This window comes from Littorina saxatilis, linkage group LG17, assembly GCF_037325665.1.
Source record: "Littorina saxatilis isolate snail1 linkage group LG17, US_GU_Lsax_2.0, whole genome shotgun sequence".
In the NCBI taxonomy this organism is placed as follows: domain Eukaryota; kingdom Metazoa; phylum Mollusca; class Gastropoda; order Littorinimorpha; family Littorinidae; genus Littorina; species Littorina saxatilis.
In genome coordinates, this window is record NC_090261.1 from 56206489 (window position 1) to 56219339 (window position 12851).

Genomic DNA, 12851 nt, shown 5'->3' on the forward strand with positions numbered 1-12851 from the left:
CAGGTACCACTGTAGTGTGCATCATGCAGGATGTTTTCAAACTGCCTTTGAGATTCTTGGACTTTATTTTTAAAGGCTTAATTACCTTTTCTGTTTCTTTTGCAGCATGTTCAAGCGCCAAGGCCCCATCATCGTGACAGCCCACCCCAACGAAGACCACATCTACTCCTCCGTCAAAATCCGCGAGGAAGACGCAGAGTCAGGAACGTCCTCCATCGACAACGAATACGACTTTGGCGACGAAGATGACGACGGCATCTCCGAGCCCTCAGACTATCCCTCTGATTGGGATTGTGGTTCGGACGGGGATGAAGTGGACGGCGATCTGCCGCCCGCCATACAGCGAAAACGCCTCAAGATCGACCTGAAGAGGAAGGAGGATAAGGACAAGGATGAGGAGGAAAAGCAGGAAGGCGCCAAGCTGCTGCTAAGTCTGGCTGGCGTGTCGGGTTTCAGTGGCGGGGAGGAGGAGGAGAGACGCTCCCCTCGAAAGTCTCACTCTTCAGCGTCGGGTAAAGCCGCTGCTTCCTCGTCTTCCAGGCTGACAAAGTCGTCGTCTTCTTCTCCGTCATCGTCTAAGGGCCAGTCTTCTGCAGCCAAAGCTTCAGCATCTTCTGTTGCCTCCAAGAGCTTGTCTTCTCTTTCTTCGTCACAATCGTCGGGTTCGTCTTCACGTACATCTTCCAAATCCTCATCACGAACACCTTCATCGAAATCATCGTCAAAGACCTCGACACTGTCATCGAAATCTGGTGCAGCTGCTTCCTCATCGTCATCCAAGTCTTCTGCTGGTGCGTCATCATCTGCATCCAAGCCTTCTGCTGGTGTGTCATTGTCTTCATCCAAGTCATCTTCATCATCAAAATCGTCTGCAACTGCACAGTCTTTGTCCAAGTCTGCCCCATCAGCGTCATTGAAATCATCCCTCACAGAGTCTTTATCCAAGTCGTCTCCTGTACCTTCATCCAAATCTTCAGCAACCACATCTGCATCATCATCGTCAAAAACTACAGTTTCATCGACACCATCGTCAACCCCGACGAGACCTTCGTCTGCTGGGTCGGTGTCGTCACTGTCGGCATCTCCGTTGGCTAAAAAAGCGTCCATCATCATGACAAGGCGAGGGAAAGCCGCAGCAGAAGCAGCGGCCTCTGCAGCAGCCGCAGCTGCAGCTCCTGGGGTGTGGACTCGCGGCAAAAAATTGAGCTCTTCCTTCTAAAAGTGATTACTTGATAACATCTGTACACAGGATTATCTTCCTTTTAACCGTGCTGACTGTGGGATGCAACTCTGTGGCTGGGTGTTGTGTGTCCACTCAGCGTTCTAAGAACAAACTGTTCCGTGAAGAATTGACGATGCTGTTTATGCCACAGTGAGATTTTGACTACCACTATTACGGATGTGTAAAGAGGGATGTGTAAAGAGGATACACATAATTATGGCATCCTTCGTTCAGTGCAGACTTCTCTCTCAGTGATAATCATGGTGTTTCCGTGTAATTGATGGAAATGGAAAGAGAAAAAAGAGGCAGTGGAAAGAAGCCCTATGGCTGTGTGTGTGTTTTGGGGTGGAGAACATAAGACACCCAGGATTATACTTAAGGTGCTTTATACATACAGAGACCTGTACTCCTAAGTGTAAGAGTTGGTTGGAAAAGTGGACACTTTGCTTTCATTTAGTCTTCCAAATGTTGTGCTGATATCTTTCCAAAGTCAACTTGGTTTGTCGTGCATTCATCTTGGGTTTATTTGACACGGATGGATCAGAAAATGGTACTTCTACCAGAACGACATCAGAAATGAGACAACATTGTATTTGTATTGTGTGATATTCTGTTCCATGAGGATTTTTATGACGGCCTTGGGGCAAAACATGGCCTTAGAGCATGTTAGCCGTGGGAACTTTGTATGTTTGTCAGATATGTTCTAACGTTTTTACTGACTCTCTGGGTCATTTGTTGTCTTTATAGTAAGTATTATTACGATTAACTTCTGTTATTCTTGGTAAACCTATCACAGAGTTATTAAACCACTCACAGTCACACTTGTTTAAGTCAGTTCACGACTTGTAATTCAGAAGATACGAAAGAGTGACTAGTGGTTGTACGAAACCTATTGCTGCCTCAGCATTTATACCATTGAATGACTGGCCCATTAATTTCATAGCCTTGGTTCTATTCCCAAGCCTGGGGCAGAAAAGCTTGAACAGGCTGTGTGGAACTGGAGCGAGTAGCACAGCATAGCTTGTTTACCTGATTTCCAGAGAGCGGCAGGGTTTAGAGATAGAACTGAACGTTTCAAAAAACGAAACACTTATGAGATGTATGGTGGGATGATAAGAATAAGATGTATACATGTACGGTAGCGTTTTTTTCACCAGTGCTTTGTTTGTGTTGTTTAACAAGTTTTGATCACAATCTTTGTAGCAAGAAGAAGAGATACTCGGTAAACAATCTGCCGCAAAGCAACAGAATCACTAATAGTAATCATAATATGAACTGTTTTACATTTTCTTTATGTACACATGGAAAGTAATTTAAGGTTACCAGTGGACATTTACCAGCGGATCTTTTTTCACTGAGCTTGAGTAATGTATATTGAATTATGATAATTGTAAAGCTTCATATTAGTAGATAGGCTAGAATTAGAATGTAGCGAGACAGTAAGAATGTAGAGACAAAAGCAGCAAACGTTATGCAGAGGCAAATAAATCGACAAGACGATTGTGGCCGCCAAAACGGATGAAGAATAAAAAAAGAATTTAATAGCTGCAGGCATTTAATGCTGAAAAAAGATCAATTTGAGTTGTGGGGTCAGAGCTTAACAGTAACACTTGCACCTGCCATGAGAGTGGAATTTTGGGTAACTGGTGTGTTTGTCATTGTGTTTGTACAGTTTTGTCTACAACTACTGCTGTGTTGCCGTCAGTGTCATATTTTCATCAATGGTGCTTGGATGTCTCTAGAATAAAGCATTGTTTTGTTATGATTGTTTAGTTCACTTAGGCCTAAAAAAAAAATAGGTGTGGTTACGGTAACCCGACCTACCCTATTTTTAGGGGCCGATCCTATAACTTTTTATTACATTTGTCAACAAAAACAAAAAAAACAAAAAAAACGAGTGCAAAAAACGCAATGAAAGCGAAAGCACCTGAGTCGCACACTTATTTCCCTGTCAAGTAGGTTTAATTTGTACACATTAGAAAAAAAAGTTTAAAAAAAAAAAGTGATTGCCTACCTACCTACCCTATTTTTTTTGGCTATGTTACCGTAACCACACCTATTTTTTTTTTTGGCCTTAGAATCGCTGTTTAGATTTTGAACAAGTTGAAAGAGGGGGACAAAACTTTATATTCTGATAAAAAAAAAAAGCGTTCCCCACAGTTTCTTGTTGCCAAATATAAAATTAAAAAAAGGATTTGTTGCTTGCTTGTGAATATGCAACTCTAGAGAAAAAATTAGATGCAGTATTGCATTAACAGGATATATATTGTATGTGCCCATGGGCGGGGATGTAGCTCAGTCGGTAACGCGCTGGATTTGTATCCAGTTGGCCGCTGTCAGCGTGAGTTCGTCCCCACGTTCGGCGAGAGATTTATTTCTCAGAGTCAGCTTTGTGTGCAGACTTTCCTCGGTGTCCGAACACCCCCGTGTGTACACGCAAGTTAAAGACCAAGTGCGCACGAAAAAGATCCAGTAATCCATGTCAGAGTTCGGTGGGTTATAGAAACACGAAAATACCCAGCATGCTTCCTCCGAAAACGGCGTATGGCTGCCTAAATGGCGGGGTAAAAAACCGTCATACACGTAAAATTCCACTCGTTCAAAAAACACGAGTGTATGTGGGAGTTTCAGCCCACGAACGCAGAAGAAGAAGAAGTTCTAGTATGTGCCCATCAGTGAATGTAATGCCACTTGCGTGTGCGAATGGTGCTTGTCAGTTGAACAGAGAGTAGGAAGATAGAGAGGAATGCTATGAGCCAGGAAATCTTACTTTGCATTCATCATTATGTTCAAACTTCAACTTCAGTTTGATGATGAATTGATGCCGCGTAATTTCTGGTCTCAGTTTGAATAAGACTGGACCTGCATTACTGCACTTGGCAGAAGAGAGAGAGAAAAAAAGTTTGAGTGTGCAAAAGCATTATAATTTATAGAGCTGAAATTATATTGTTGTTAGGTTGCAGCTAGCTTGCCTTAGGACATAGGAGATCAAAAGTACTGAAGTTATTAACTTCGTTAACAAAAATATGGTGTTTTTGCCGAAAGACTACAAAATCATGGTGGTGTTCTTAATAATTGCAGCTGGCCTAATTTAAGGTTCAACATTATGTGACATTTTTACCCACTTGAGAAATACTGTGGTGAGATGGACATATATGTATAGTGTAGATCACTAGATGTTTTGTGGGGAAAATGTCCACCTTGACAATGAATTATTCATAAAGCAATCTTGAAGAAACCAGTTGATACTAATGTTAGCCTTAAACTTGATGTGTATGGCTTTAGGGCAAGGTTGAAACTAAGGACAACTTTTTTTTTTTTTTTTTTTTTAAGTCTTACAAGTTACATGGTTGATGTTATATGTTAATATTCATGATCCATTTGCTCATGTGTTAGTTGATCTTGAGGCAGCATTTTATTATTCATGTTATTTTTTTTAAGTACTCTGAACTCTGCAGTGACGTTGTCTTTACAATTATGGCAACGCAAGGGTAAACTGATAATTAATTAATAATTGCGTGTTCTTGACAGTGCAATGTCTGGGAGAACTTGTTTTGTCCCTACTGAATATTTGATTAACTGTATACATGCCTTCTCAGTCTTGCTACTGTGTCTTCCGATTGTCTTTTCTAATTTATAAAAGGTCAATGAATTATGAGTATGATTAAATGATTGAGTGTATCACTTTGTTGTTTTCTGAGTTACTTTGATGTTTTTTAAGTCAATGGCATTCATAAAAGATGCAGACACGTTGTTGGCGTTATTTACAAATTTCTGTCTTATTTGAACATTTAAAAATGTGTGAACTCGTTTATACTTTGTTACTTTTTAGATTTTTGAGGGAGAAACTGTAAGGGAGGAAATTGATATTGTGCAGGGAAATCAAAAAGAGAAAGCAGCTGGTCCCACATGAGCCAACATTAATGTTTGGGTGTAAACACGCACACACCAGAACATCATCTAAAGTAAAGGGAGACAACTTTCTATTATACAGTATATTTTGCTGATTGAAATTGAAACTAGCCGGACATGTTTGTTTTTTTGTGTGCAAAAGTAGGTTTGTGGCACATGAGGGTTAACCCTAATTCCTATTAAGTCATATGTCCTGCATTATTTTGTAAGTTTGTATCATTGAGAAAATTAGGGATAGAGTTTTTGTTGGAAAGAAACTATGAAGTTGGTTATGATTATGAATATGTGTGGCTTTGTATTTCATGGGTATTGTCATGTCAGGTTCCTCTGTTGTAGCAAGGATAGAAAAATGCTTAAATTTTAATTATCAGAAATTATATGTTAAAAACACGCAAATTGTTCAACTTTATGATGATTTTGTGTTATTAGGTCCTTTCCAGTTTCACCTTTGATCTCTTCTGGCGGGCAAAAGTATTTTATAAGGTGATTGTATACATGTGTTTTACCAAATGTTTTGTTGAGACAGAAATCTGCAATCCTGTACATTTTGTTTTTGTACATATTTTGGGAAAATACTCGTCAAGCAATTGGTTATGGTCATTAGCCACAACATTTAACTAGTAAGACATTGTACATTGTACTCGTTCTAGTATTTATATTTTCTTAATTCCTGAGAAGGGGGGGAGGGGGGGGATTTCTTTACTGCCAGGCTGTTGATTTGTGATATGTGTCCAAGAAGACGGATGCTTAGCCCATGTGACAGCCTGGGCAAATCTTTGGGATTTACGCACAAACGAAGGTTTTTGTTTTGTTTTTGTTTTTTTAATAAAATACAGGTCTGCACTCTGCCTCTGCCATGTCCTTGAGACATTCCATTGTAACTAGTTAGTGTGAGAACGATTGCTGGACTCTGGAAAATTCGTGGATAAACTTTAAAGAAACGGAATCCAAAGATCATGAAATTATGTGAGCGTAATTTGTGCCTATTGTGAACTGTGGGGTCAACAAGGCTTCGGCCATGTTTTTATTATGTTACCTTCTCAGACTGGTTAAAATAATTAAAAATACAGAGGTACCTGTGATGAAAGGACACCCTTGGGACCAGCCAAAGTGTCCCTACATTGCAGGCGGCCTGTCATGACAGGTATATTTGAGTGAAGATAATGAATAAAAGAACAGCAGGTGTTGTATCTTTGGGAGGTGTCCTGTTATGCAATTGTAAGGGGTCTCATTGGTACGTGTACCACTGTGTGTACATGTGAAATTATTCCCCTCCAGGCATGAAGTACTGTTTTTTTTCTCCATTTCTAACCGTGTAAGGTATTCTGGGCAACATCACGTAACCTCACCACTGAACACACAACATAATAATTAAAAAATGAGTAGTTCCAGGTCTTTTTATGTTGTTGCACTAATGTGATGTAAGCGTGAGAGTAAAAAGTTGTTTGTGCTTTGTTATTAATTAAATCAAGCATTGTCCCCTTTTCAGTGAAAGTAGAGTGCCTGATGAATATATTCATTACTGGGAAGAATTTTGTTAATTGAATCAAACTGACTGAGGGCTTCCATTGACAAAAAAGCCATATTGAAGAGAAACGGACAATTGAATTTCATCTCACTTTTCAATGCAGCTTTAAACCAAACATCTTTTGTACCATATGACTGCTCATTATTTGGATCATTATTGTGTTTACAAAATGTAAATATTGTAAATACATGTACAGTATTTCTTTTTTATCTCTTTCTTTCTCTGTCATACCTTGGGTGTAGATCTTACCATTAGTTCAGTTGTTTTCGTCACACAACCTGTTGCATTGGTTACTTTTTGTAACTGCTTTCTGTAACAACTGTTCAACAAACACCCCCCATGGGTTAGGGGTAGTCCCATATTGGTTGGGACGAGAAAGAATTTACCCGATGCTGGGAGATGCTCCCCAGCATGTCGTAAGAGGCGACCAACGGATTCTGTTTCTCCTTTTACCCTTGTTAAGTGTTTCTTGTATAGAATATAGTCAATGTTTGTAAAGATTTTAGTCAAGCAGTATGTAAGAAATGTTAAGTCCTTTGTACTGGAAACTTGCATTCTCCCAGTAAGGTAATATATTGTACTACGTTGCAAGCCCCTGGAGCAAATTTTTCATTAGTGCTTTTGTGAACAAGAAACAATTGACAAGTGGCTCTCTATCCCATCACCCTAAGTCCGGGGAGTGTCTGGTAACAGTGTGAGGGTCACCTTAGTCACAGGCTTATAACTCAAACAATTGTCGCTCTTTTCTAAAACGGGTTTTACCACTGCATAGCCATAGAGCATACAAAACTCTTTAGGAAAATGTAAAAATATGAAAATCATGCAAAGGTGACATGCGACTCATTCTGTGGTGGAGGGTCACAAATAAAGAAAGAAACATTGTGGGGGTCTGACCAACTTGTATGCATATGGTTCAAAATACTCAGTGAAATAGTACAGTGTGTCGATGAGGAAATTTGTGCATTTTTTTAAAATTTATTTTAAAAAAATATAAATTCACATTGCTATTAAAGTAACCTAGGTTTTACTTTAGTTGCGAGAAAAAAGTGGAATGGTTTTGACACGACAGGCAGCTGTCAAGGCTGGTAAAGATTGTTCCCTGATTTTTAGGGCATGTTGGGGTTCACAAAGAGTTTCACTCAACCCAGAAATCCAAGACTAGTGATATCGCATAAAGTAAAGCGTTTTTTGTCAGGGAGGGGTAATAAACATTAAAAATATTGCAGTCGAGACAAATTGTGGAGAGAGTTTGGGAAGTTCAGACTGACACTGAGAATCTATGAAGTCTAGAAAACTACTCGGAAATGTTTTCATTGTCTTTCAACTTCAAGTGATATTTCACATTGAATGTGAGAACATTTTCCTCACTGATTTCCATCTCTTTGTGTCTTCCAGTTCTCTCCCCACTGCACACCCTTACCTCCTGGTTGATTTGTACAGTGCTAGCCCCTTTTAAGACCCCCCCCCCACCACCACCAGATTTAAGACTGCCTCCCCTGTAAGACCTAGCTTTCTCAGACTTTCTGTTCACAACCTGTTAATTTACCTTCAATTTAAGACTTCCTCCTTTTTAAGAGACTTGATTTTCTCAGATTTGTGGAGGTCTTAAAGGTGGTGGGGGGGGGGGGGGTCACTGTACAGCAAGTGTGTTAGAGATGGTATTAGCCAGTAAATTGCCACATACTCAAGAAAGTTTTTGCTAATTTGTTTTACCTGTATGTCTCTCTCTTCCATTCTTGAGAGTGGAAAATGAACAAGGGGAGCTAATCCTGTACCTAGTCTATTTAGATCACATTGTGTTCAAACAGTTTCGGTTTTGTAAAAGAGCTGAGGGACTTTCTACTTCTACTGGCACTTTCACATATTTGGGAAGAAGATTAGTGTGTTATTACAAACCAGCCGCGGGTTAAGGGGAAGAATTTACCCCATGCTCCCCAGCATGTCGTAAGAGGCGACTAACGGATTCTGTTTCTCCTTTTACCCTTGTTAAGTGTTTCTTGTATAGAATATGGTCAATTTTTGTACAGATTTTAGTCAAGCAGTATGTAAGAAATGTTAAGTCCTTTGTACTGGAAACTCGCATTCTCCCAGTAAGGTAATATATTGTACTACGTTGCAAGCCCCTGGAGCAAATTTTTGATAAGTGCTTTTGTGAACAAGAAACAATTGACAAGTGGCTCTATCCCATCTCCCCCCTTTCCCCGTCGCGATATAACCTTCGTGGTTGAAAACGACGTTAAACACCAAATAAAGAAAGAAAGAAAGAAAGTATTATTACAAGGTTACTGCAGTAGAAGATTGTTATAAGTGTTAATATCAGTAAGTTAGCTAGCTTGTGTATTCGTGTTATGTTTGTATGTTTAGCACATAATAATACTCCAAGCAGATACCAGAATTTTAATCAGTTCTGTTTTTTGTAAAGTTTATATTGTGTACAAGCCCTGCTAATTTTTCTTTTCTGTCAATACATGTTGTTAGTACAGTAGCTGAATTAGTTTTGGTCTGTTTCATATTGATTTATAAGAACGCAAGCGCATTAGCTCAACTGCATTTTCACTTTTATGTATGTTGCGTATACCCTTCTGCCTTTCATAAGTTTCACAATAAGTGTTCAGAGGGATGTTGTGCATTGGTCGAGGTGAAAGCTGTTGGATGTTTTTATTTTGTTATCAACTTGTTTACATGATTTTGAAGTTCCATGATACAGTTGAACAGTTTTTTTCCAAATAGGAGAGAGGATTTATGAGCATATCACCATCAACTCGTGTATGTATATGTTGCATTCTAAACAGTATATTCTGCACAGTGAGTAGAATACATGCATGGAATACTTGAATAATAACTGAAATTCAGTGGAAATATTCTTAAACCACTAGTCTGTACGTTTCAACGTGTGCAATGATCACAGAAAAAGCCCTCCGCGGGTTAGGGGGAGTCCCATATTGGTTGGGACGAGAAAGAATTTAGCCGATGCTCCCCAGCATGTCGTAAGAGGCGACTAACGGATTCTGTTTCTCCTTTTACCCTTGTTAAGTGTTTTTTGTATAGAATATAGTCAATGTTTGTGAAGATTTTAGTCAAGCAGTATGTAAGAAATGTTAAGTCCTTTGTACTGGAAACTTGCATTATCCCAGTAAGGTAATATATTGTACTACGTTGCAAGCCCCTGGAGCAAATTTTTGATTAGTGCTTTTGTGAACAAGAAACAATTAACAAGTGGCTCTATCCCATCTCTCCCCTTTCCCCGTCGCGATATAACCTTCGTGGTTGAAAACGACGTTAAACACCAAATAAAGAAAGAAAAGATTCTGTTTCTCCTTTTACCCTTGTGCTTTTGTGAACAAGAAATAATTGACAAGTGGCTCTATTCCATCACCCCCCTTCCCTCCGTCGCGATATAACCTTGAACGGTTGAAAACGACGTTAAACACCAAATAAAGAAAGAAAGAAAGAATCGCAGAAAAAACATGCGTACTGTTATTTAAAGACATGCTTTTTTTGGTACCTTAGGATACAGACTGTAGCATTACAAAATTGATTGATCCTTTATTCGAAAATCGGTAAAAATTGGTCTCACTCTCAGTAAAGTGTTTTACAGTCAACGGCAAATCAATATATTATGCAGTCTTACTGAAGCTGAAGGATTGACTTTTTTTATTATAATTTTTTTTTTTTAATACAGCTTGTTGATAATAGAAATTAATCATTTCCCTAATTCATCATTTTTGCCATTTTGCTTCTTTAACTTTTCACTTGCAATAAATTCAGCTCGTAAATCTGCCAAGCCATAATGTTGGCTTTTTATTTGCTTTGTGTTCAGAATTATTGTGCAATATTTCCCTTTAGAATCACACAATTTTTGTGCATTGAAGCACGATTTTACTTGGTCACGCAAAAGGTTGTTATTTTGTTTTGTTTTTTTCCCCCATTCGTTTCCTGGTTGTTGTAAATGCCATGTGTTTATGTACTCAAAATGATTGTTACAATCAAATGGGAAGGGACGTATGTAAAAAGATATTGTTGGTATTGGGTAATGTGTAGAATAAAACATATGTTGCAATTTCTTTGGTTTGGTCTAATGTTACAATAGAATTTTGCACAGTTATTACTGCATTATACACATAAGTAAGAAAAAGTTGACAAATCTTGTACAAATTCATGGCCTTTGGCTTTTCTTGTATATATTTGTACATAAAACCAACCAAATAAAATTTTAAATCTTCAACGTGTGTTCTGGTCCGTTTGTTGAAAGTACTGTGTGAGTGGTGATCCACTGAGTAAGGAAAACTCACTCTCTCTCTCTCTTCTCTCATGCACACACACACACACACACACAAGCTTGGAGTGAACATGTGTATTCTTCTACAAGTCGATAGTCTTCTTAACAAAATAATTTAAATGCAAGAATAACAAAGGAAGTTGTGATCTACATATCAACACATACTGTAGTGTATTACTATTAATCTCTCTCACTCTCTAAAACACACACACACACTTAGGAGTTAATATTTAAGTGGGGTTTTTAAATTTATAAGCCATAGCCCTTCAAAAAAGTGAAAACATCCAACAGTAGTAAGAGGGAAGTTTGATTTTCCTTCTCCATTTTCTTGCACTGCCAGCAATACCTTCACCTGAAGAAGACGGGCGCAGTGGCGTGGTGGTAAGACGTCGGCCTCCTAATCGGGAAGGTTGTGTGCTCGAATCCTGGTCGCTGCCGCCTGGTGGGTTAAAAGTGGAGATTTTTCCGATCTCCCAGGTCAACTTATGTGCAGACCTGCTAGTCCCAAAAGTTGGTTATTTTTTAAGTTCGATCTGTCTGCTATGCATTCAGCATAAAAAAAATATAGGGTAGTGGGTTCGTTTCGGAGCTATGAGTCTCGGAAGACAGTGCCCGTTTTGAATTTTGGACCGAAAAATCGAAAAATGGGTATGTTTTGAAAACGGCCAATTACACAAACATCTGCATAGGAATAGTCATTTAAAAAATATCATCCAAAGCAGCAATGGGCAGGTAACGAAGTGCACTGGTAAACGAAAATGTTTATTTTAAATTTGTTCCTCATGTTGAGGTATTTTATTGCTGGTAGCCTGGAAATAAATTACGATTTGATGAGATGGGTTGTAAACGCAAGAACGATCAAAACGGCATTAAAAAAAAACAAAAAAACCGACAGGTTGGTAGTGTTTTTAGGGGGGGTTCACTCCCTTGATTAACCCCACCCTTTGCACTATTACTGTCCAGTGTGCCTCAGAAAAATATGTGTCACGATAATGTAAAGGGCTGTTGTCCGATCATTTGTCTCAGATATATGAGCCAACTAAATTATGTTTTTAAAAACCACTGTTACATATGACCTCTGTTGAAAGTCAAAGGTCACCGCAACTTTGAAAGGCCACAAGTCCGATTCAAATGTAATAAAAATGCCAATCAAAAGGTGGAGGTCACTTGTTTGATACAAGTGTAATAATAAAAATTAATAATCAAGGCTTGGTTTATAATTTTGCTTAATAGTGCGTACTGTTATTTGTTACGGTTTGAAGGCTGGGACTTTTTGAGGGTGGAATTAAAGCAATTTTTCGCCTTATGGGCCCCTTATGCCTCGAAGGACTTCAATTATTATGGGGGCGAGGACGCCCCCATTCTATACGGATAGTTTAGAGGTTGACCATGGGCAGCGCCATTTTGTTGTGAAATACGTCATCAGTTTGTGTACACAGGAAGTTGTGACATCCGTCACCCTATGGGAGGGGTGAAGGCAACATTGTTCATCTGTAGAAAGTTGTGAAATCCGTCACCCTATGGGAGGGGTGACGTCAAAATTGGTCATCACAGAGTTTGTGTAACACAGGAAGTTGTGAAATACGTCACCCTATGGGAGGGGTGACGTCAAAATTGTTCAACAAAAACATGATATGTCGCATTGTGCAGGGTCAACTGCAACAAACTCAAACCGAGCCATTCATACCTAGCTGTATTTGAGAGACTTATATACCCGACATTTTTATTTCTTATTTTTAGCACAGGTGTAGGAAAAATCATGAACCAAAATGTTATTTATTTTCTAATTTAACATTTTTTTTACAAATATGACCATGGTCTTTTAAACATACAGTGACATTAAACATTGTTATGTTAAAAAAAAGAAAAAAGAAATAAAGCTTTTGTGCACAAATCAGAAAATACATTGT

At 38.8% G+C, this 12851-nt stretch overlaps 1 protein-coding gene across 3 annotated transcripts in view; it reads left to right on the forward strand.

Annotated features, from left to right (window-relative positions):
• The window catches only part of LOC138951702 (serine-rich adhesin for platelets-like), a 58392-nt gene extending 47505 nt beyond the window's left edge, over positions 1 to 10887 (forward strand). For all 3 annotated transcript variants that reach the window (XM_070323262.1, XM_070323263.1, XM_070323264.1), the window contains one exon: positions 106 to 10887. In XM_070323262.1, coding sequence (XP_070179363.1) covers positions 106 to 1219 — 1114 coding nt within the window. In that variant the 3' untranslated portion in view covers positions 1220 to 10887. The remainder of the gene's footprint in view (positions 1 to 105) is intronic.
• Positions 10888 to 12851: the final 1964 nt, after the last annotated feature.